At 46.9% G+C, this 24,976-nt stretch overlaps 1 protein-coding gene across 1 annotated transcript in view; it reads left to right on the top strand.

The window, feature by feature from the left end:
• The window catches only part of Eftud2 (elongation factor Tu GTP binding domain containing 2), a 41,033-nt gene that overhangs the window by 11,314 nt on the left and 4,743 nt on the right, over nt 1-24,976 (top strand). Inside the window, exons 5-19 of the mRNA XM_028780481.1 lie at nt 561-636; nt 1,267-1,332; nt 2,059-2,094; nt 3,986-4,076; nt 4,369-4,451; nt 6,342-6,508; nt 8,960-9,084; nt 13,583-13,646; nt 13,984-14,074; nt 17,091-17,226; nt 19,172-19,299; nt 20,460-20,653; nt 21,829-21,940; nt 22,302-22,442; nt 24,261-24,362. Of these exons, the coding sequence (XP_028636314.1) occupies nt 561-636; nt 1,267-1,332; nt 2,059-2,094; nt 3,986-4,076; nt 4,369-4,451; nt 6,342-6,508; nt 8,960-9,084; nt 13,583-13,646; nt 13,984-14,074; nt 17,091-17,226; nt 19,172-19,299; nt 20,460-20,653; nt 21,829-21,940; nt 22,302-22,442; nt 24,261-24,362 (1,612 nt within the window). The remainder of the gene's footprint in view (nt 1-560; nt 637-1,266; nt 1,333-2,058; nt 2,095-3,985; nt 4,077-4,368; nt 4,452-6,341; nt 6,509-8,959; nt 9,085-13,582; nt 13,647-13,983; nt 14,075-17,090; nt 17,227-19,171; nt 19,300-20,459; nt 20,654-21,828; nt 21,941-22,301; nt 22,443-24,260; nt 24,363-24,976) is intronic.

Genomic DNA, 24,976 nt, shown 5'->3' with positions numbered 1-24,976 from the left:
CTGCCCCCACCTACAAGGTGTTGAGATTAGAACCTGAACCACCATGCCCATCTGTTCATTGCATCCTCCTGTCCATGCCCTGCCCCAGGTCTCATGCATCCCAGGCTAGTTTTGATTCTGCTGCCTCCACCACAGAAGCACTAGGATTACTGCTTGACCCACCATGCCAACCTCGTCTTAGTTTAACCTTTCTTTTTCAATCATTTTACTGTTGAAATCCGTATAATGGTAGGCATGAGGCCCAGTGGCAAAGACAAGTCTGACAAAGTGAGTTTGATTCCTGAAACCCAGATGACAGAGAACCAACTCCTAAAAGTTGTCTCCCAACCTCCCTATTAACTCCGGGGTACATTCCTGTATGCTTTCATCCAGAGGGCATTGGTCTCATGATCTTGGTTTCCAGGCTGTGTTGTCTTGTGGGCACCCTGAGCCAGGGCTCGGAGTATTCTGCAGCTGATCTGAAAGTTGTTCCCGGCTGGAAATAGCTAAACTGCCTCTGTGCCACTCTACTGGGGGAGCTTCTGTCATAGTTTCTTTTCTCTTTGCCTTTTTACTTTCAGTTTCTTAGCAGATCTGATGGACAACTCTGAGCTCATCCGAAACGTGACCTTGTGTGGCCATCTCCACCACGGCAAGGTGAGAGGCTGTTCTGATTCTTGGAATGGGATTTCTCCTTGTACCTGCTTATCTTCTGAGCCCTTATGAAGTTCTAAGTCTGGGCGGGTGGCTCGGGGACATGAAGACAACCCTCCCTGCATGCTCTTTTTTCATGCTCTTTTTTTTTTTTTTTTTTTATTTTCTATGACAGGGTTTCTCTGTGTAGCCCTGGCTGTCCTGGAACTCACTCTGTAGACCAGGCTGGCCTCGAACTCAGAAATCCGCCTGCCTCTGCCTCCCAAGTGCTGGGATTAAAGGCGTGCGCCACCACCGCCCAGCTCCTTGCATGCTCTATGGAACCGTTGTGACATTCCAGCCACTTACATGTCTGAGCCATGTGTTTACATCTAGACAGAAAAAGGGAAATTGAACCTTACTCTGGTTTTTATAACCTTTTATTTCCTGAGGGAGGACTTTCCAAGAAAGATTTCATTTTTCATTGAAATCTAATCTTGTGGCTTCTGTGTTAATCCTTTGCTGTCTCATAATTTTCTTTGTTTTTCTCTACCTTCCTTCATGCCTGAGTTACATGGTGCATTGGGAGCTTGGGGAGAAAAGGCACAGATTTTCTTCCACAATTGCAGGTCTTCGCTGTCTCTTCTTTTTCAGACATGTTTTGTAGATTGTTTAATAGAACAGACACATCCGGAAATCAGAAAGCGCTATGACCAAGATGTAAGTAGAACTTGGGCTGAACTGTTGGGATGAAGGGGGATGCCTCGCTCCCTCCAGTCCCTCACCGGCACTCATCGACAGAGGTGTCTTCACACTGCTGCTGTGTGATCGGAATCTATTAATAGGCATAGGCAGATCATTTCAGCTTTCTCAAGAGCATGGAGAATGTTAACCTGCAGTATTTTTAGGTGATCTGTTCTGCATTTGAGATCCCTCCTCAGGATGTATCCTGACTTTTATAGTCTTCTCTTTTCTATCATTTTATTAATAGCCTGCTCTATAAATATCCTACAGTCAGTCGGGCCTTGTTATTTTCATGGTAAATTTAAATGCCTGTGAATAAGGCCAACTGTGGCAGCAACTCTCAGTGCAATAAATGTTCAGACTCTGCCAGATTGACTGTTCTGACGTGTGAGACTTGGAGGCTGCCACGGGTCTCCTTTTACCACTCCTAAGATCCAGTGCAGTGTGTACAGCCTAGCTCTCCAGCCACGTGTGATTGTAGTGTCCACTTACTCCCACCCTGCACCCGTGCAAGAACCTTTTCCATCTGGGAGGGCACTGGTCTCTGACTGGGATTGCTGTGGGGACAGCCTGCTGCCTTCAGTCTAGTTTTCCTCCTGAGGGAAGTGCCTGGAGTTGGGAGGAGGTGAGCGAGGTGACTGATGGTCTGTGTGCGAGAGAGAAGTCTGAGCTCAGGTACTGACATCACGAAATGTTTTTCAGCTATGTTATACTGACATCCTCTTCACAGAACAAGAGGTAAGTGAGTGAGTGTGTCTTGGGAAATCAGACTCTGCCTACACAAACCCAGCAGCCATAGTTTTGTAGAGATGAGGGAGGCCTTGAATGGAGCACTCTGGTGTAGCCTTGCCCCGTGCTTCTCTCCTGCTGCTGCTCTCAGTCATCCCATAGTGAGAACTGGGAAGGCAGGCCGTGCGGGTGTGGAGCCTCCCAGCCCTTGAATAGATGTAACAAATCCTGAGAGTTGGCGCTCATATTTGTAAAACTCCACATGATCTTTACAGTATCCCACAATCCCTACAATGTCTCCTGTGGGACCATCTGCTTCCAGGAGGGGCTTCTCTGTGAAGGGCTGTGGTCCAATGTGCCGCTTGTCTCTTTCAGCCTGGATCTGCCTCCTCCTTTATCATCTGACCCTTTTTTCCATAAAGAACTTTGTGATGGACTGGAGAGATGGCTCAGAGGTTAAGAGCACTGGCTGCTCTTCCAGAGGTCCTGAGTTCAAATCCCAGCAACCACATGGTGGCTCACAACCATCTGTGATGGGATCTGATGCCCTCTTCTGGTGTGTCTGAAGACAGCGACAGTGCATTCAAATATATAAAATAAATAAATCTTTTAAAAAAAAAAAAAAGAAGAGAGGGAACTATGTGAAAGGCTCTCACACGTGCACAGGGTTAACTAAAGGAATTTAGGGCAGTATTCCATGGGATAAGCCGTCTTAACAGTGTTGTTAGTGGTTTTAACAGTTACTGTTGGAGCATGGCAGGATTTTGTTTGGGTTTTGCTTTTTTCGATTGTTCCATGCTGTCCTCAGACTCAATATCATTTGCCACAGCCTCACCAGTGCCGCTGTTAGAGGCCTCACTGCAGGCTTCACGGGGTTTCCCTTTTTCTTTTTTAAGGAGATTTTGAGTGAGATTGGATCTCTCTATGTAGTCCTGGCTAGAACTGTCTCGGAATTTGCTATGTAGACCAGGCTGGCCTTGAACTCACAGAGATCCTCCTGCCTCTGCCTCCTGAGTGTTGGGATTAAAGGTGGGCAGCTTTTCCCCCTTTTAAAAATACTTATTTCCTATTAAAATTTAAATTTTTCTTCCCTTTAAAAACAAAACCAAAAGCCCTAACCCAGATTGTTTCTTTTTGTTTTTATGACGCTCACCTGCTTTGCTTCCGGTGAAGGAGGTGAGAGCCTGGGGCCTGCGGCCTCTGAGCTTACATAATTGCTTTGCTCTTCTCATTTTTCTTTCTTTCTTTCTTTCTTTCTTTCTTTCTTTCTTTCTTTCTTTCTTTCTTTCTTTTTTTTTTTTTTAAACTAATCAGCCCGCCCTTCAATACTGTTTAAGGTACATCATCTTTCTGATGCACCAGGTAGAACAGACCTGTAATCCCAGCTACTCAGAAGGCCCCATCAGAAGTTCAAAGCCAGCTTTGTGTAATTCTGTGGTAGAATACTTGCTTAGTATGTACAGGCTCTGGGTTTATTCTCTAGCACTGTAAAAAAAGGTATGTATAAAAAAAAAAAAAGGGTGTGTGTGCACAGGCCTCTAATCCCAGCACTCAGGCAGGTAGGTCTCTGTGAGTTGTGAGATTGAGGGCAGCCTGGTCTACAAAGCCAGTTCCAGGACAGCCAGGACTACACAAAGAAACCCTGTCTTAAAAACAAAAAACAACCCCTCCCCCCCAAAAAAAAGTGTGTGTGTGTGTGTGTGTGTGTGTGTGTGTGTGTGAGAGAGAGAGAGAGAGAGAGAGAGAGAGAGAGAGAGAGAGAGAGAGATATCTAGATAAAAAGAATTACACCCACTACAAGGAGAATCATTGGTATAATCAGTTAGCAACTGATAAACCCCGAGAGCTGAGTGATGCCTCTGGCTCGGGATAAGTCTTGAGTGTCGTCTGTGGATTTCAGAGAGGCGTCGGCATCAAGAGCACTCCTGTGACGGTGGTGCTGCCGGACACCAAAGGGAAGTCTTACCTCTTCAACATCATGGACACGCCAGGTAGGCCCTTTGACCTTTACTGTCATAGCCTCGTCCAGTTTCTGTTTGTGCTCCATGTCCCAGAGCAGTACAGGGTGTTGGTGTTTGTAATCATGTTCAAGGATTCCCTTTTCTTTGACACAAAAGCAGTCTTCCGGCCTTTGATTTCACTTCCGCCTTTACTTAACTGTGGGATTTGAGGGGCTGTGGGCAGGAAGAGGGATATTTGGAGTTCATAGCACTGGTTCGTTGGATCACCCTAGAAGCTAACTGCCTCATTCCACCAAGTGATGGCTGGACATTTGCTTTTCAGGTCATGTCAATTTTTCTGACGAGGTCACAGCTGGCTTGCGCATCTCAGATGGAGTGGTCCTTTTCATTGATGCTGCTGAGGGGGTAAGTTAGTCTGGGCTCTTAGAAGCTAATCCCCTGTTACCATGCCCCTGTTAATTCCTCTGAGAGCCAGGGAAAATGAGTTCATAGGCTCAGGTTTGCTCTAAATTTAGGGAAGTAGGCGATGTTCGAAGTTAGACAGTGTACTTGAAAGTTTTATATTTCTAAACTGGAAGATTGGGTACGACAGTAACCTCATTCATGCCTTTACTGTCGAGACGCCAGCAGAGGGAGCCAGAGGTGTCTTATTAAAAAAAGTTCAGATTTAGTCAGACATTGTACAAGGAACGCCCTCATGTCTGTTGAGGATTTACCTCTAGATAAACTAGAAACATGCTCTCTTGTGTCTTTTCTGTGAGTCGTAGAAAAGTATTTACAAATTATTTTCTTTCTTTGTTTTTTGTTTTTTAATGAAATGAGATCTTACTCTGGGACTGTCAACGTGGGTTAGTGGCACTTGCTGCCAAACCTGATTACCTGAGTTCAGTCTCCAGAACTTACATATGGTAGAGCCAGAGAACCAGCTTCCAAAAGTCCCGTGGCCTCTGTACCACACCATTCCATGAGCATAAGCACACACATAAAATAAGCACATGTAATCTTAAAAGCTAAGAAGAGCCAGGCAGTGGTGGTGCACGCCTGTAACCCCAGCACTGGGAGCCATAGACAATTGGATCTCTTCATTTGAGGCCAGCCTAATCTATAAAGCGAGTTCCAAGACAGCCAGGGCTACATTGAGAAACCGTGTCTCGAGAATCAAAAAAAAAAAAAGTTAAAAAGAAATCTCATTGTGTAGCCCAGGTCGGCCTAGAACTTACGTCTAGCCTAGGCTGGCCTTCAACTCACATAGGTCTACATGTCTCTGCCTCCTGAGTGCCGGGATTAAAGATGTGCACTGCTCCACCCAGCGTATCCTTATATCTTGATGTTCTGGCTGATCCACCTTTGGCTCTCAGGGGTTGCTTTTGGCTGACTCGCTCATCCTTTTGACCTACCTCAGGTTTTAGTACTTGCTTATTTTTTTCCACACTTTCCCTGCTCTGGTCTTACCACCAGCCGTTTCTTCAGTGAGTTCTGGCCTCCTGAATAGGAGAGACCACTATTTAGAAACAAAGATCTGGGGGTGCTCATTGCTGCTGTGATCCTTCACCTCCAGGCCCATTCACCCAGCACAGCTAGCTAATACACACCCACACAGCTGTCGCTTTTCTGCACACAGGTACTGAAAGCATCAGGCGTTCAAAGTGAATGTAATCACTTTGTGTGTCTGTAATCACAGCACTTGGGAAGTAAGAAGATTACTACAAATCCGAGGGAGCTGAGGCTAAAACCAAGACCTTGTCTAAGTAAATAAATAAATAATAAGAATGACAACAAGCAATAAATGGCTTGTTCATCCAGGCGTGGGGCGGATACCTGTCATAACTGCTCTAGAGGGCAAGGCAGGAAGACAACAGATTTGAGACTAGCTTTAATAACTTAGTAATACCCTGTTTCAGAATAGCCTACAAAAGGCCTGGGGATGTAGCTCAGACAGGGCTCTGGGCTTAATCCTTAGGATCACAGCAAAAAGGAAAAAAACAAAGATTGTACATCGTTCATCCTAATACTTCTAAATCCAATAAGTTCTTCCTAGCCTTCTAAGTCCCTTCTCTGGTGCTGAGAAGCCTGGGTCCCCAGTCATCCTTGTATTTACTTGCGTCTCTGTCCTGCTGGGTAGGTGCCCTCTTGACAGTTGTGCATCTGCCCTGGGGATGATCTTCCAGCTGACACGTCATCCCTAGGCCCTTTCCTCCTTGTACTGTGTGTGCTTTGAGCCTGTTCGCTTTGGCTCTGCTATAGACTCAGTGCTCTCTGCTCTTCGTACCACTTCTAGACCCTTGTGTTTCTCAGGTGATGCTGAACACAGAGCGGCTGATCAAGCACGCAGTGCAGGAAAGGTTAGCAGTCACCGTGTGCATCAACAAAATCGACCGGCTGATCTTGGAGCTGAAGCTGCCTCCAACAGATGCTTATTACAAGCTACGACACATTGTGGATGAGGTCAATGGATTAATCAGGTATAAGACCCTGCAGAGGCCTGAGGGTTTCCTGTCTTCAGGAGAGTCTGGCATTTATAAATCTTAAATTTTACCCTTGAAGTCTTCTGAGAGTAACTTTCTGGTGTGTGTTGATGAGTTTGTCAGGCAGTACATGTCAGGTCTCTACAGGATTGACTCCAAGCCTAGCCTGATCAGCTCAGTGTCTTAACCAGAGTGCAGTTTAACACATCTCTGGTTTGTTGTCAATAGGATCTAAACAAGTCTCACTGTTACCACATACCGCCATGTTAAGTTGGGCAGGGTATACAAAGCTTTATTTGTTTGTTTGTTTGTTGATCTGATGTGTATGAATGGATTGTTTGTATGTGTACCATGTACATGCCTGATGCCTACAGAAGTCATAGGAAGGTTAGCTAGAGTCTCTAAAGGTACAGAGAGTTGAGGGCGTCCGTGTAAGCACTAGGCACTGAGCCTGGGTTCTCTGCAGGAGAGTAATGCTGCTCTACATTCTGAGCCATCTCTTCAGCCCCAAAAGCTCATTAGTTTGTTTATTTTATGTGTCTTGGTGTTTTGCCTGTGTACCATGTACATGTCTGAAGCCTACAAAACCTCAGAAATTAAAATGGAGAATACTAGAGAGTGACATTAAGTGTCAACCTGGTCTCCGTGGCTGTGTGCACCACATACACAAAATACACAAAACAGTCTTTAATTTAAATGCATAAGATGGTCACAATGGTCCACACCTACAGTCCTGGCACTCAGAAGGCCTTGGCAGGATTGCCGTGAGTTTGAGGTTAACATGGCTGCGAAATGGAGACACTATCAGAAACACAAAGATCGGCAGGCTGGTTCCGCAGATCAGGGACCTGCACAAGCCTGTCTGTATTCAGTCCTTAGAACCCAGGTAAAGATGAAGAGAGGAAACGGACTGCACAGAGTTGTTTTCTGACCACTCTCAAATTGGCATGTGTGCACGCACCATACACCCACACAGTCAATAAATTAAGGGAGTCAGTAAAAAAAAAAAAAAAAAATTTTGTTTTTGTTTTTGTTTTTTTTGGTCTTTTGAGACAGGGTTTCTCTGTATAGTCCTGACTGTGTCAGTAAAATTTTAAAAAATGAAGTAAATGAAGAATTGCCTATTGGGATGTTAAAAAGAAAACTAAGTAGCTACTTGGTATCACTCACTGGCATGTGGCACCTGACTACTGGGTGATGTTGGTGCAGTTGTCTTACTGTTAACACTGGCTGTGTAAATGAAAAACTTTACCGTGTTTTCTGCATATATGTGTTTCGTAATAAGCTGAAAGATTGAGGCTCACATTGACGAGTGTGGGCCCTTGTTAGCAGTCTTGCTGTGGGATGCTGGTACGAGCCCTGACAGCCGTCCTACTTCTTGAGCCCCTGAGCCCCTGCCTCAGCCTCCCAAATGCTGTGATTACAGGAATACACCTCCACTCCTGGCTTTCTGAATGGCGTTTAAGTTTAGGCCTGGGGTGTAGCTTTGTCACAGCACTTGCTTATTGTGTGCAGTGCCTGTTTTTGCATTCTTCAAAATGGTGAAATGAAAGTTTCAGCATGAGTCAGGTGGCGGCACAGGCCTTTAATCCCAGGATTCAGAGGCAGAGGCAGGTGGAGCTTTTCGAAGCCAGCCTGGTGTATAGACTGAGTTCCAGGACAGCTGGGGCTACATGGAGAAAGCCTGTCTCAGAAAGCCCAAAAGAAAGGCGGCAGGGAGGGTTTCAGCATAAAATTGTGAAACGAGGCCAAACAGAATCCAGAGAGTGACATTGGAGAGAGGGGTGCTGCTCTGTCCCTCTCTCCTCAGTGTTGCTTTTATGTCCTGTCCTACCCACACACTCTCAGGCCTAGACAGGGCCTCTTATAGCCCAAGCTATCCTAGAACTTCCTACAGAGACTAGGATGACCTTGAACTGATCTTCCTGCCTCCCTTTCTGAGTGCTGGGAGAACAGGCTGAGCTGTCACGTCCAGTATATGGTGCTGGGGATCAGACCCAAGGCCTGGTACATGCTAGGCAAGCATTGCCCGTCTCTTTAGATGTCCCTTTGTATTGGAATTGACACATCTCCCAGAGGTATCGCTCTGATCACATTAGATTTGTGTTCCCAGGTCTTTCTCTCTATCCTCCAGGTTTCTTCTTAACTGTCCTGTGTGGTTAGCTTTTTCAAAACTGCAGAACATCAATGGCTCTGGGAATTGAGCTTGCTATTGTGAGTGAGGCAATGATTCTATCATGTCACTTTCTTGACCGGTCTCTTAGCAAATCTAAGAGTCTTATGCCAGTATCTCCTGAGGATGGAGAATGAAGACAGTGACAGGGAGTTGTTGCCTTCCTCTTGGCAGCAAGTCAGTGATGCAGTGCAGCCTGGCATGGCGCTACTGCACACTCTGGCATCAGGGCTGCTGCACAGCCTGGCACTAGCTCACAACAGTCTCTGTTTCAGCATGTATTCTACTGATGAGAACCTGATACTTTCTCCACTCCTGGGCAACGTCTGCTTCTCCAGTTCCCAGTACAGCATCTGCTTCACACTGGGCTCCTTTGCCAAGATCTATGCTGACACCTTTGGTAAGCTCTTCCTGCTGCCGTCTCGCCTGCTTCCCTCTTCATGTGTCCCCTGTCCTGCTGAGTGGCTCAGAAATTGGCTTCCTGTCACATTCCCTGCTTGGGGGGAGGAACTCCATTACCTCTTATTGCTGAATTTGGGGGTTCTTTTGAAAAGCCTCAGAATCTTTATTCAGACTGAGTTGTTTCTAGACTGTTTTGTTTTGCTTTTAAGATAAAAAAGTTTTATGTGTGGTGTGCACACCTACGTGCACCAGCCATGTGTATGTAGGTGCCCTCATTGGCATGAGATCCCTTGGAATTGGAATACAAGTGGGTGTTGAGCCATCTTGTGTGGGTGAGAGCCATCTTGTGTGGGTGCTGGCAACTCAATCCAGGTCCTCTGCTAGAGTAGTGATTTCTGTAAAACTCAGCCATCTTTCTATCCCTCTAAATAACAACCGAAATTCTGAGTGATTAGGAAGAAGCCTAGTATTAAGGTGCAAGCTTTTAATTCCAACACTCAGAAGGAGAGGCAGGCAGATCTCTGTGAGTTTGAGGCCAGCCAGGGCTACACAGGGATACCTTTCTGAAAAAGAGCTCACTTTAGACATAAACACACCTCCTAGAGAAACCATCTGTAGACAAGGAGTTACACATGCCCACAAAGCCTTTTCAGTTCTTTTCCAAGATGGATGGAGCTTTGACAAGATGGAGCTTCTTGCTGTCTTCCCAAACGTCTCTAGGCACTTTTAACTGTGATGGGCCTCATTGAGGACTCATATTGGATTGCAGTCAGCCTTTACAAGCCTTGCTGCCAGTCCCTGGTGAATGAGTTCATGGATTCCTAGAGCCTTGACAGCGTATCCCTGGGCAGTTTCCCACTTATCAGGCTCTCTGGCTTCCAGCTCTGTCTTCACTGACAAGCTCTCATTCCCATAGGGGCTGTGCACTGTGTCTCCTGTGTGTCAGTGTAAGATGCTATAGAGGAGAATTGTTACCCTGATTTTAAAGCTGAGGAAACAGGCCCCTGGTAGACAGTAGAAGCCACCTGAGCCCTGTCACCTGCCTGTTGAGGATGCTGGCTGGCCTTGGTGCTTTTTTATCTTGTACTGTTTAGGTTGGTTGTTTGCTTTTTTTATTTTTATTTTTATTTACTTTTTATCCCCCCAACCCCCAGTGCCTAGAATTAAATTCAAAAGCTAGACAAGGATTCTACTATAACCTGAAGATAGACCAGATAGATAGATAGATAGATAGATAGATAGATAGATAGATAGACTGACTCATTGTAAAAAAAAAAAAAAAGTAAGAAGCCAAGCCTATGCCTTTTTTTCCATAACCACTGTTATGATTTTCTTATGGGTCCTGCCTTGATTTTTACTGTTGTACATGAATGAGATATCATATGTAAGGCTGGACAGATGGGTAAGCAGTTAAGAGCACTGGCCGGAACCTGGGACAATTCCTGGCACCCACATGACAACTGTAATTCCAGCTCCAGAGGATATAGTGCCCTCTTCTGGCTTCCATGGGCACTGTGTGCACATGGTGCACATGCAGACATGCAGACAAACACATAAAAAGACATTTTTTAAAAGATATAATATATAGTTTTCTACATTTTTCACTCCTTGTTGGAACAGTGACCATGCTGTTCCAACCACATTCTTGCCACTAAACATTTGTTTTTAGTTGTCTTTCAATTGTAAACTATGGGTCGATGGGACTGAGTGGAACCCAAGGGTACCATGTGCTTAAACATGCAGGAGGCACTGGGCTGTGTCCTTAGCACCTAGATAGATAAATGGATGACTGAATGGGCGGGCAGACAGTGAGTAAAACTCAAGTGAATGAGCAGAGTTCTGAGAGAAATCTGGGCTTCTCTGTTTTTTTTTTTTTTTTATTAGCATGAAAAGCAAAATCAAGGTTTCCCGAATTGTAAGTGAGAAGTGCTTTAGGTTCTGTTTTTGTTTTGTTTCATTTTTGAGAGTTGTACATTCTCCAGGTTGACCTATTTCTAGTCTAGCCTCAAATTTCTACCTCACCATAACTTGATGGAATTACAATTCCATATTTGCAGAAGGCCCTGGACCTCGGGAGACATGGCTGCTCATCCTTTGGGCCCACCATTGGTGACTGGAGACTTAGCCATGGCTCTAGTGTCCTCCTAATCCTGTCATAAAAAACCATGTAGTACATGAGGACAGGGCCTCACTGAAGGCAGCAGTCGAGATCCTGGGCTCCTAGGCCTTAACTCTTCCTATGTGATACAAACTACATTTTATTACACATAGTTGCTTACACATGGTCACCGAACTTCTTGCTAAGAGTGGGGACCCTGGAACCTGTGCACACTATGCTGTCAGATCAGCATGTGCTCTTGTGGGCAGTGGAGCAGCACAGGGCACGGTGAATAAGAACCTCCTCCAGGGAGAAGTCACAATCCCACACTGGTGAGCAGCATTGGAAGGTTGCAGTGGAAGCTGGATGCTGAGTAGCTGTTATTGTCAAGTGTCAGTGACAAAAGCGGGGGAGGCTGAGGCCACTTCCTGTGACCTCCTAGTAGGACAGGCTACAGGAAAATAACAGGGCTTGCTGGGTAGATGATAGGACCAAGCACTTCAAGGCTACAGGATTGGAAGAGGACAGGTGAAGGCAGCGTCGTTGTTTTCAGCCTGTGCACACAAGTAGGAAAGTTCCACTGGAAGCCACTGGCAGACCGTTCTCAGTGTGATGGTGTACACCTGTAGTCCCAGCAGCCAAGGGAGGCAGGAGACGTGTGAGTTCAGGGTCAGTTAAGCCACAGAAGCACAGAATTGAGTGTTTATATCATTGGTAGAGTGTTAGCATAACAAAACAGACAGACAGATAATATTGGGGCCTGATGGAAGAGGGTTTGGGGTTCAGGTACTTGTTTTCATTGGCATTTAGGATCTATTAAAGACGGCGGTGGTGTTTGCAGTGCTGATGAACGATAGGGCATTCAGGAATGACTGACTGCCTGTTTGGGAATTTTGTCAATATTCAGAAGTAGGGTTGTGAATATGGTCTGTCTGGTGTTGGAAAAGAGAGGGATGGGGAGGGTATTTGCTCATTCTTTGATTAACAATAATTAAGCCTTGGGTCACAGGTCCTTTGCTGCAGGTGCTAAGGGTTTGTTTCTCTGGGAGACAGAGTCTTACTAGGTTTCCTAAGTGGACCTTGAACTCAGAATCCTTGTGCGTCTTAAGTAGGATTGCAGACATGCATCATGTCTGTAATACAGTCTTCTGCACTCTAAGTTCTGTCTGTGCCAATTGTCGTGCGGCTGTAAAGGGCATGGCCAGGGCAATTCACCGTGGAAAGGAAGTTTCAGTAACTGGTGGAGTAGGAAAGAAGGGGCATGGCACTCAGGTGGAGAAAGAGTTTGTAGCATACAAGAGGCCTGGATTTGATCCTCAGTAAAACTGGACCTGGTGGTACACACATATCTTAGCACTTGAGTGAGGTAGAGGGACCCAAGGTTCAAGGTCATCCTTGACTACATAGTGAGTTCAAGCCAGCCTGGGCTAGATGACACTCTTTACAAACAAACGAACAAGCAAGCAATGTCTGAAGAATAGGAAGAAGTAGGTATGCAGCGACGAGAGAGAAAAATCTGGAGAAGAAATGGAGTTTTTGGGAAGGGGGCTACATTTCATCATGCTGTCTGAGGTAAGAGGGGAGAGCCTGACATCTGGATAGAATTATCTAGGAGGTAGTTGGTGTTCTCAGTTCTCTAGCTGAATGCTTCCGGAGCTCTGTGTGTGTTCAGGAGGTTTTGTTGTTTTGTAAGACGCGGGATCTAACCGTGGCTGGGAGCTCTGGTGCTGGCCTCTGTCCCATCCCAGGTTCAGAGGAGCCAGCAATGGTTGCTTGCTTCAGTCTGATGACATTCACATTGCACTTAAACTGGAATCACTAATTGGTAAAAGACAAGACAGGCAGTTGTGGTGTCCCATGCCTGTATGGGATTCTGAAGAGGTGAAGCAGACAGATCTGTGAGTTTGGGGACAGCCTGCTCTACTTATGAGTTCCAGGCCAGACAGAGCTACATAGTGAGATTCTTATTTTTTTTAAAAGATGGCTTCAGTGTTTCCTTTTGGGTGACTTCTGGAGGTTAGGGCTCCACTCAGTGGCACCTTAGTGATGGCTGCAGCTAGAAGATGGCCTATATAGGTTGCAGAAAGAATGGGCATCAGTACAGTGGGTACAGGTGGCCTGTCCCTCAGCAGCTCAGGCCATGCTCCTGTTCAGAGCTGGGCCTAGGCTCCAGGACCCTTGCACTTGGGGAGATGCCTGGGTTCTCCTTCTGCCTCTGCTATGACCGAGTCTGCTTTAGGCCAGTCCTGTCCTCCTTTGTGCCTATCAGAAGGGGATGGTCTAGCCTTGGGAAGGAAGGTGCTGGAACTCTTCTGCTTTAAATCACTCGAAGCACCTAAAACAGGATTTTGAACTACACTGTCCCAGGCAGATCGTAATTGTGTGGCTTCTTGTATAGGTGACATTAATTACCAGGAATTTGCTAAAAGACTCTGGGGTGACATCTACTTCAATCCTAAGACGTAAGTAGCATGTGGGGTGTTACTCTTGTGGACTAGTGATGTTTTCCCAGTAGCAATACTTGAGTTTCTGAGGCTAAAACCCACTTTGTCTTATGCATGAACCACCATGCCTCTGCAACTCTGAGTGCTTGGTATCTTGGGCTGTAGTGGAGGGAGAGGCTGTCTTCCCGGGGTCTTCCAGGTCAGGTCAGGCGTGTGGGACAGCTACACCAAACTGATCACACGGAGTCCTCTCTCTGTGTGCCTTCTACTTGGACTCAGAAGTTAAGCAATGTACCCTTGGGATAAGCCACATTCTCCCTCCTTGGTCACTCACAACACTTCCTTTTCTCTTTAGGAGAAAGTTCACAAAAAAGGCTCCAAGCAGCAGCTCCCAGAGGAGCTTTGTGGAGTTCATCTTGGAGCCTCTCTATAAGATCCTGGCTCAGGTGAGTGTGGGCCACTGCTTCAAACCTGCTCTGTCGTCACTGATTGTCTTTATTTAGCGTTTGTTGGGGAAGGCTGGGGCAGGGGGCGCGTGTGCATCTGTGCTCCTGCACAGAGGTGTAGGCCGGAGGCTGCTGTCTGTTGGCTTCCTCTTTAGCACTCTACCGACAGTCATTCACTAAGTCTGGAGCTCACCACCTGACTAGATTGCTTGGCCAGTGAGCCTCTATGGCCTGTGTGTCTGTCACCTCTCAGTGCTGAGATAAGACATGTCTGCAAGCATTCCCAGCCCAGCCTCATGCCCACATAGCATGCACAAAGCCATTTCCCCACTCCATCACCAACTGTTTATTAAAACCCTTTAACCCAGTTGTCACACACCTTTAATCTCAGTATTGAGGAGGCAGAGGCAGACAGATCTGAGTTCAAGGCCAGCCCAATCTACATAGGAAATTGTAGGACAGCCAGGGCTTCACATAGAAACCCTGTCTCAAAAATTGGAAAACCTAGCCGGGCGGTGGTGGCGCACACCTTTAATCCCAGCACTTGGGAGGCAGAGACAGACAGATTTCTGAGTTCGAAGCCAGCCTGGTCTACAGAGTGAGTTCCAGGACAGCCAGAGCTACACAGAGAAACCCTGTCTTGAAAAACAAAACAAACAAAACAAAACAAAACAAAAAATTGCAAAACCTTTTGGAGGGCTGAAGAGACAACTTAGTGGTTAAGTACACTTGTTGATCTTGTAGGGAACCTGAGTTCACTTCCCAGCACCTCACAGTTGTGTGTGGCCACAGCCACACAAGTATAATCTGCCTGGGACAGTGTAGTTCAAAATTCTGTTAGCACCTGTTGGGCAGCTCACAAGCACCTGTAATTCCAGTTCCTGGGTATATGGTGCCCTCTTCTGGTCTTCTCGGGCATCTGCATGCATATGGTACACATACCCACCACACATAAAATTAAATTAAAATTAAAAGTTCTGGAGGCTGGACATAGAGCTCAGTGTGGTAGAGGACTTCTCTGTCACACACGAAGCCCTAGTTCAGTTCTTAGCACTGCATAAAACTCAGCATGGGAGCGTAAGCCTGTAATCCCAGAATTTAGGAATTAGAGACCTGAGGACCAGACTTTCATGGATATCCTTAACTACTTAGTGAGTTAGAGGCTAGCCTCGACTACTTGAGACCTTGCCTTAAAAATCAAAGGAGCTGGAGAGTTGGTTCAGCAGTTAAGAACACTCACTGCTGTTACAGGGGACCTGGGTTGAGTTACACTACAGCAGGAGGTCACAGCTGCTCATTCTTCAGTTCCAGAGGGTCTGATGCTCTCCTGGGTCTGTAGGCACCTGCATACATGTGGTGTGCACATAAATTCTCAAAGTCACACACATGCACATAAATAAAAAATACACCCCTGTAGTGTTTAAGCCAAGTGTGGTAGTGCATTCCTATAATTCTAGCACTCAGAAAAAAAATGGGAAAAATGGTGGCAGAAGGATGAAGAGTTCAAGGCCAGGCTAGGCCACATAAAACTCTGTCTCCAAAGAACAGTGAAGTAAGTTTGTTTGTTTGTTTGTTTGTTTGTTTGTTTTGGAGATAGTCTTATTATATAGCCATGACTAGTTTGAAACTCACAGGAATCCATCTGTCTCTGCTTCCTGAGTGCTAGAATTAAAGGTGTGTGTCATTACACCTAGCTAAGGAAGATATTTATTATACTATTATCTATAACTCCATAGAAAGAAAGGTCTAGAAATAAGTTAAATGTTTATATCATTGAAAACCTGATTAAGTTAATCATGATGTATCTCATAAAATGAAGTATTTTGCAGTCACTAAAAGAATGCCTATTGCTGAGTGCTGTGGTGCACACCTGTAGTCAGCCCTAGCTGCTAGGGAGGCTGCACCTGAAGGAAGATCATCAGCTTATACAACAGTGAGAAGACCCTGTCTCAAACAGCAGTTGGTTATGTTGTGTCTGTTTGTTTGATAGAATGGTTGTAACAGCTTCATAATGACCATTTCAGTTTTGCATATGTGATGTTTGTGAGGGTGAAATGGTAGTGATGATGTAGTTGCCTGATCGTGAAGCCTGTAGTCTCTGGTGTCAGGATGCTGGAGCGAGAGGATCAGGAGGTCTTAAAACAAAAAGTAAAAACAGGGCTGCAGATACGTTAAATGTTCATGTCATTGAGATCCTGGTTGAGTGAATCATGGTGTAACTCTATGAAGCATTTGCCTCATGTGTGAGAATTCCTGGAGTCAGTCCTCAGTGCCACACAAGGAAGCGTGGGAGGGATGGAGAGAAGAAAGGAGGGAAGTAGTAAGGCTGTGGTGAAGCTTTTGTGATGCTGCACGGAGAGTGTAACATTGTGTTCAGATGAGTTAGTTCTATAGTGCCGGGCTGTGAAGGTGCAAGTGTCCTCTCACGCAGACAGTGATAGACTCGCAGGCTGTTCTGTCAGTGCTGAGTCCAGTGGATACACACATACAGGTGGGCACATGTACACACTGTGTGTGGCCGTTCCATCTAACAAAAGAAGAGAACATAGCAGTAGAACAAAATAATGACCAGAATTTATCAGCAATAAAAAACACTTAGTATCTCATGTCAGACTGGAATGGATTAATAAAAGAAATTTATAGAATCTGCCACTGTAGAGAGACCTTAAGTCTGCAGAGGTTGATTTAACTTAGCTGTGTACTGACAGGTGGCCTTTTTTGGTTCCTTCCAGTATAATGAATGAGCCTCTAAATCTGGGCAGTCTTTAGGTAGGATGGCTCAGAAGCCAGGGGACAGTACTGAGAGTATGTGGAGACCTGACCGGGTCAGTGCCACTCCTCTTTGGCTGAAGGCTAGGTAGAGTAGACTCTGGCCTCCAAATCAGACTGTTGTTGCCCAGAGCCCTCCCCGTAGAAGACTCTTTAGAAGATTTGTCTTTGGCCCTCCTCACTTCGTATGAAATATGTCTCTAGGGCTGTCACTGCATAGCTGACCCAGTGCCTTCTGTATGCACAGGTGGTGGGCGATGTGGACACCAGCCTGCCGAGGACCCTGGACGAACTTGGCATTCACCTCACCAAGGAAGAGTTAAAGCTGAACATCCGGCCTCTGCTCAGGCTGGTCTGCAAAAAGTTCTTTGGCGAGTTCACAGGTAATAAGATAGCTCAAGGCCCTGGACATTACTCCCTCAGCCAGCAGAGCGGTTCACGGCTGTCGTCCTGCAACTGGGCAGGTAGATCAGGAGTCCATAGGACACTGTGGGGCACATGATGCCTCGTCTTGAAAAGCAACAAACATGGTCTCATGTATGCCCTCCCATGGGTAGTCTTAGAAGCTCCCTTCCCTGCAGGGGCAGCAGAGTCATGATAGTATTTAAACCAACAACAGGGTTTTCCCAACGGTTTTCTTTAGTTGTTTCTTGTGTTGGGAAAAAGGAATTAGATTTCCCCTGCAGGTGAAGCGGATGGTGGCAGGCCTGGGGCTCTGGTACATTTACTGGGGTCAAGCAGGAAAATGGTTCCCTAAAGTTATGTACTAGTCGGGAAGGTGCGGTGAAGACTCAGGAGATCCTTGGTTTTCATCATCACTGTGATAACGGAAACAGTTTATTCAGCTTGTGCTTTGCGAGGGTCCAGTTCATCATGAAGAGGACGGTATGGTGGGATTCATGCTGGTGACAGTGGGCAACTGGCTCTTGACGTCTTCCCAAACCAGGAAACAGCCTGAGCTAGAAATAGAGCCAGGCTGGAACACAAAACCTGCCTCCAGCTTGGCCCACCTCCTGAAGGTTCTGCAGCCTCCTCAATCTGTACCTCTACCTGGGGAGCAAGTGTTCATGAGCCTGTGGGAACATGTCATATTTGGTCATCCCCCTTCCCCATCCTGCTGAGCCCCATTCCTGTCTTGGTTATGTAGACCCAAACTTATTTTTGTTGATTTGAAGACAGGGTCTCACTATCCAGCCTTGACTGGCTGGAACTCACTATATAAACCAGGCTGTCCTGGAACTCACAGATCTGGCCGCCTCTGCCTCATGAGTACTGAGATCAAAGGTGTACACCACCCACCTGGCAAGACCTAAGTTTTTATTCTGGCCTGCAGTTTTCAGGGGGTATCCAGGCGAGCCTTCTATTTCTTCTGTGACTGATTCTCATCTGTAAATAAGAACAAGTGGCCAGAAACGGTGGCTCGTGCCTTTGGTCCCAGCCCCTGATAACTGATACAGGTTTGTTATAAGTTCAAGATCAGCATAGGCTATGGAGCACTTTCTGGGCAGCCTGGATTACAGAGCAACATACTGTCTTTAAAATAGCTGTGAGGCTGACAGTGGGGGCACACACCTTCAATTCCAGCACTCAGGTGACAAAGACAGGTGGATCTCTGTGAGTTCAAGGCTAGTCTAGTCTACAAATTGAGTTCCAGGATAGCCAGGGAGATAGTAAGAACCTATCTCAAAAAGTGAGTAGTGGCGGGACAAGGAGAGGTTCTTCTTAGCAATTATTGATTCTAGGTCTGGTGGAAATTTGGTGTCTGAACCTTTAAATCTTACAACTCTGGACTGGCCATCAGTCTGAAGATTCTGGACACTAGTCAAACAGATATGCTTGGTACTAGGACTGAGTTTGATCTCCAGACTGAAGGTTTACCAATCCCAGTGTCGTATGAGCAATCTCTCTTCCAAGGTATGATAATGGGTTAGGGAAGCAGAGAAGCTGACTGAATGAAACATGTGTTTCTCAGGGCAGGCTGCTCAGTTGAGAACTGTCCTAAGCAAATCTAAGGAGTGTGCAGATGGGACACTTATCTGGCTGGCATCAGAGTTCAGCATAAACATGGATCTCTGTAGCCATAGGATGTTGTAGAGTCTTTAAATTTTTTGTGAGCTAGATTTTAAGGAATTGTGTCCCACTATGACCTGCATCTTAGACTTTCCTGACATCAGTCTAACTGCAAAAGTGTGTGTTTTCTCCTCATAGGAAATAGATTTCCCTTGAAGTGTTTGCTTCCAGGTTGAATCCATGTCTTCCTTCTACCCACTTACCCGCTAAGAACGTGTACCAGAGGTATAGTAATGCCTTCCTCTTCTTCTTCCACAGGCTTTGTGGACATGTGTGTACAACACATTCCATCTCCAAAGGTGGGCGCCAAACCCAAGATCGAGCATACCTACACTGGTGGCGTGGACTCTGACCTTGGCGAGGCCATGAGTGACTGTGACCCAGATGTAAGGGAACATGCCCTCAGTGCTGCTTCTGCATCTGCATCTGCATGGACGTGCTGAGTCCCTGTTGCAAGCATATTGGTTTTTTGCTTTCCTTGCTTATCCCTCCCTGTAAGCAGAGTCAGTCCTGCAGTCACAGTTTGGTGGTTGCCAGAAATAGTGGGGAGACTTGAGTCCATTCCTGTGCTGTCTGAGTCTGACCTGAGGATGCTATTGGGTGGGGGGGGGGGAGGACTGTGATGAGAACAAGGCAAGGCTGAGGAAGGAGCAGGCGTGTGCCTGGAGGAGAGCAGAGAAAGCACGGCAGCCTGGCTTTGCACCTGCTGTTTGAAAGCATCAGTCTGGGCGCAAGGTCTAGTAGATAGTAGATATCACTGCTAGGATATATACTCCACATGCTCGAGCTCAGGATTCAGTTCCCAGGTACCAAAAAGAAAAGATACACAGACATCCCAGCTGTTTCTTAGGCAGTCATAAGCACTGAGTTCCATGTTCATGGAGAATTTAGAGCAAGGAGTCTTGTCAATGCTAGTCTGTGATCCTAAACCTTCTCTCCCCCAGAAAAAAAGAGATTTTGGTTGGTTGTATGTGTGTCTGTGTGTTACATATATTTATTTGTATGTATATCTGTCTGTCTGTACAGGTGTCATAGCGTGCATGTGGAAGCCAAAGACAACCTTGTTGTTTCTTTCCTTCCACAGTATGAGTCCCAGGGACCAAACCCAGATTGTCAGGCTTGGCCACAAGCCTCTTGACCTGCTGAGGCCTGGACCTCTTTTTGTGTTTTGTGGCATAGGTTTCCACTCTGGCTTAAGCTGACCTTACATTCTCAGGAGTCCTGCTGCTTTAGACCCCTTCAAGCTAGCCTGTTCCACCAAGTCTGCCTCCGTTGTCTCATTTTTATTTCTGTTGTTTCTGAATCTCCTGTTGTCCCTCCATAGAGGGAGGGCAGTGCACCTGTTGCCCCTCCGTAGAGGGAGGGCAGTGTACCTGTTGTCCCTCCGTAGAGGGAGGGAAGGTAGAGCATGGTTTGGAATTTTCCAGGACTCACATCTTCCTTAATCAGCCTTTCTCCTTATAGCTCATGTTACTGTTGTCAGGGAAGGTGGTGTGTCACCCTCACGGTGTCTGTGGTTAAAGCTGTTTCCTGTCCCCTCTGCCAGGGTCCCCTGATGTGCCACACTACTAAGATGTACAGCACAGATGACGGAGTTCAGTTTCACGCCTTCGGCAGGGTGCTGAGTGGCACCATCCATGCTGGGCAGCCTGTGAAGGTGCTGGGAGAGAACTACACTCTGGAAGATGAGGAAGACTCCCAGATATGCACTGTGGGCCGCCTCTGGATCTCCGTCGCCAGGTACTGTGCTACTGACCAGAACCTATGAGGTCACATGTATGTATCCTTCTATCCTGGGAGTGTCCCAAGGTGTTAGGAGGGGTCCTAGGAAACACAGCTACCTGGACAGTACAGTGCAGTCAGATGACCCCTCCTGGCAGATCTGTTGGCATCTAGTTCTTAAGGTTGCCAAGGCTGAAAGATAACGTGGTTGGAATGTCACTTTTGAGCCTTGGGTACACCTGTGGTGAAGCCTTTTTAGGAAGATTTTACTTTTGCTTCTTTTCTTCTTTTTAATGTGCTTGAGTATTTTGCGTGCATGTATGTCTGTGCACCACATGCATACTTGGTGCCCAAGGAGACCACAAGAAGGCTTTGGATCCCCTGGAACAGGAAATCTTAGGCAACAGTTGTGAACCTCCATGTAGATGCTGGGAATCAAACTCAGGTCCTCTGCAAGAGCGGCCAGTGGTCTTAACTTCTGGGCCATCGTCTCTCCCATCCCTGTTTTCAGCTCCTCTGTGCCCCTTACTTGTGGCTTCAGGTTTCCTCCCTAAAGCAGCTGTTTGCAGACCTGCACTGCCTGGTTCTTGACTAAGGTTATGCTGAGCCCCTGGCGCATCCCAGTCTGCTGAATCAGACTTGGGCCTCTGGGCTGTTTTTCATCTCTGGTAATGAGCAGAACCAGAGCCGTCCTGTCAGCAGTGTGGCTGCTGGACCTCAGTGACGCCCTTCCTTCTCCTCCAAAGCCACCCTTTGCTCTAGAAGGCTGGGGAAGGTGAAGAGCTCAGAAATTAAAGTGTCCGTGTTTTGGTGTCCTCTGTCCCCTTATGTTAGAGAAATCTTAGGCAACAGATACTTTTTATTTTTTTGTTTTGTGATATAGGGTCCCTCTATATAGCTCTGGCTATCCTATAACTCACTCTGTAGACCATGTTGTTGGCCCCTATCACATGGGAGTTCACAGGCTTTTTACCAGAAGTTTCCATGTGGAGTCAGGCTTTCCTGTTGCTTCCGTTGCCCTCGCCCCGTGTGTGCGTGTGTGATTGTTGATCACACCTCTCTCCTGCTTGAATGGCTCTGTGTAATTCACCTCTGCTCCTGGCTCTGTGCCCAGCATGTAGCAGATGCTTGGTACGTTGTTATAGAGTGACTCTCTGACTCAGTTCTTGCTTCTTTATTGGATATTACTCTAGGTACCACATTGAGGTGAATCGTGTTCCTGCTGGCAACTGGGTTCTAATTGAAGGTGTTGATCAGCCGATTGTGAAGACAGCAACCATAACTGAACCCCGAGGCAATGAGGAGGTAATGTTTTTAAGGGGCACACTGAGCTAGAAAGGCACAAGGAACCACAGGCGTGTGAGCAAACACGCTTTGAAATTCAAAAGGTCCGAATCTAGAGCCACTGCTGCTGCTGCTTGGCTCAGCCCTCGGATGTGCCCTCCCTCACCCTGGTGAGTTCTCCTGGATACTAGGAGTTAGGAGGAGTGCCTCTTGTTCTTGCTCAGTGCTCTGCCAAAATGCCTGAAGCAAATGGTCCTTTAAATTGGACTCCACTGTACCATGGTTCTTGGTTGGGGAGTCAAGATTTCAGTTTTCCCTTAGGCCTGTGCCTTCTTGCCTACCCCTTAGGCCCTCCCTCACTCCTCTGTTCTTTGGCTCTCAGGCTCAGATTTTCCGACCCTTGAAATTCAATACCACATCTGTTATCAAGATTGCTGTGGAGCCAGTTAACCCCTCAGAGCTGCCCAAAATGCTTGACGGCCTGCGCAAGGTCAATAAGAGCTACCCATCTCTTACCACCAAGGTATGTCCAAGGCCACCAAGTCCTACACTCTTCGCTAACTGCCCTGTGCTGGCATTCCTCTGCATTCAAGAGGTGTTCCTGGTTCATGAGCGGTCCCACCCGTTACCATTTGAGGGCAGACAGAACTGGAATGTGAACCTTTGTTTCCTCAGATGACTTTACATAGCCATATTCTTTAATAGGCACACAGTTTGAATTGGTTTTCCAGAGAAATGAGAAACAAGCATGGTGGTAGGTTGAGCCAAACAGCATTTGGGAGGTTGAGTCAGGAGAATCCAGAGCTCAGGATCAACCTCAGCTACATAGTTAGGAGGCCATTGTGGGTTACACATGGGGCTGCAGAGATGGCTCAGCAGTTAAGAGCTTTTCTTCCAGAGGACCCTGGTTCAATTCCCAGCACCAGGGGCCTGCTCATCACCGTCTGTAACTCCAGTTCCAGGGGATCTGAACTGTTCTCTTCTGGGCCCCACAGGTGCCAGGCATGCATGTGCTGCAGAGACATAAATGCAGACAAAACACCCGCACACATAAAGTAATAAAAAAGAAGACAAACGGGGCTGGAAAGGTGCCTCAGTGGTTAAGAGTACTGACTGCTCTTCCAGAGGTCCTGAGTTCAATTCCCAGCAACCACATGATGGCTTACAACCAAAGCCCTTTTCTGGTGTGTCTGAAGAGATCAGTAGTATACTCATATAAATAAAATAAATAAATCTTTAAAACAGAAAAAAGAAATAGTAAAATTCTAAAGAGGAATACGTAAGAGTCCTGGTTAGAGAGACCTGGGCCTAGAGTTGGGCCTCCACTGCTCTTTAGATTAGTGGAAAACAAGAAAAGGAAAAAAGCAAAAGTGACTGAGCATTACAGACTCTTGAGCCTGCCACCAAACCATTTCTGAGTAGCCAGAAGAGAGTGTTACGTGTAAGGATAGGGCCGGCCAAGGTAGGATCCAGTCAACAATGCGCTAAATCTAGGTCCTGTTGTCTTGGGGACCTACTGGTTAGGGCAGGATTGTCCTCTAAATTCTTAGATTGGGGACAGACTATTATTGTGTAGTATTGGTTGGCCTAGAATTAGCTCTGTAAATCAAGTTGACCTCAAGCTCTGGGTGAATCTCCTGCCTCTGCCACATGAAGCTGAATTATAAGCTGTCTTAAGTAGGTTTCTTTTGCTGTAACAAAATACCATGATCAAAAAGCAAGTTGGAGAGGAAAGGGTTTATTCAGCTTATACCTCCACAGTGCTGTTCATCACCAAAGGAAGTCAGGGCAGGAGCTCAAATAGGGCAGGAACCTGGAGGCAAGGGCAGATGCAGAGGCCATGGAGGGGTGTTGCTTACTGGCTTGCTCCTCATGCTCAGCCTTCCTTACTGAATCCTGGACCATCCAGCCCGGGGTTGGCACCACCCACAATGGGCGGGGCCCTCCCCATTGATCGCTAATTGAGAAAATGCCTTAGATCTGGATCTCATGAGACATTCCCTTTAACTGAGACTCCTTTCTCTCTGACGACTCTAGCTGGTATCAAGTTGGCACACAAAAGTAGCCGGTGCACAGGCACATACAGGCACACCACACACTAAGCTTCCTTAGGGTGGGAGATGAGGTGTGGGATGTAGAGTGTGCTGAGGATTGAACCCGAGCTCTCTGTCCTGCAGAGGAAATGCTTAAGCGCTGAGCCGGTCCTTACCCTCCCGGCTGAGGTGCTCACTGTTTCTGGTAATGAGCTACGGAACCTTCATCCCTGCTGCCCTGGGTTTTGTCTACATCTGCTGTGCCCAGGACACAGCATCGAGCGCTGACTGCTGGGCTGCTGTTTCAGGTGGAAGAGTCTGGTGAGCATGTGATCCTGGGCACTGGGGAGCTCTACCTGGACTGCGTGATGCATGACCTTCGGAAGATGTACTCGGAGATCGACATCAAGGTGCCCTTCCCTTAGCCTGGCTGCCAGCTCCAGAGGGACGTCCTGAGTGGGCAAACCCTTCACCCTTCTGGACAGCCACTAGAGATCCTTCTGTAGAAAGTGCTTTCGGTGCTCTTCATCAGGGAAAGTTCTAGAGATGGGTCATTTTCAGTGTCATATTTAAAGTCAAGGCTCCCAAGCCACAGTTATTCTTGTCCTACATTAGGAAAAGAACTATTTGGTCTCTGGTGATTGGCTCAGAGTGTGTGGTGTCACAGAGAGTGGGAGCTGGCTCTCAGGCTTGTCACCAAGTCTTGACCGAGTACCATGCATGGCGTGACATTGTCTCCACCACCCTGCATTTACAGAGCAGCCGCCCTCTTAGACTCCTCTACCTGTGGGGCTGTGGCTTGAGTACAGAGTAGATGCAGTCTCTCCAGCACTGTTGGTGTCGTACTCCGAGGGGTTCTCAGTGAGGGGCAGGCGGTGGAAGCTTTCTTGGAAGACCATAATTAAGGCCCTAGTTTTAGAAGCTAGTGTGAGCCCCCACGTACTCCCGACTTGGCTCCCGGGCTCCGTGGGATGGTGTGGGCAGCGCTCTGGCCTGTGGCTGCAGAGCTGTTAGGATGCTCTTG

This window comes from Grammomys surdaster, unplaced genomic scaffold (assembly GCF_004785775.1).
Source record: "Grammomys surdaster isolate TR1022 unplaced genomic scaffold, NIH_TR_1.0 371, whole genome shotgun sequence".
Classification (NCBI taxonomy): domain Eukaryota; kingdom Metazoa; phylum Chordata; class Mammalia; order Rodentia; family Muridae; genus Grammomys; species Grammomys surdaster.
This window is presented reverse-complemented; position numbering and strand designations above follow the sequence as displayed.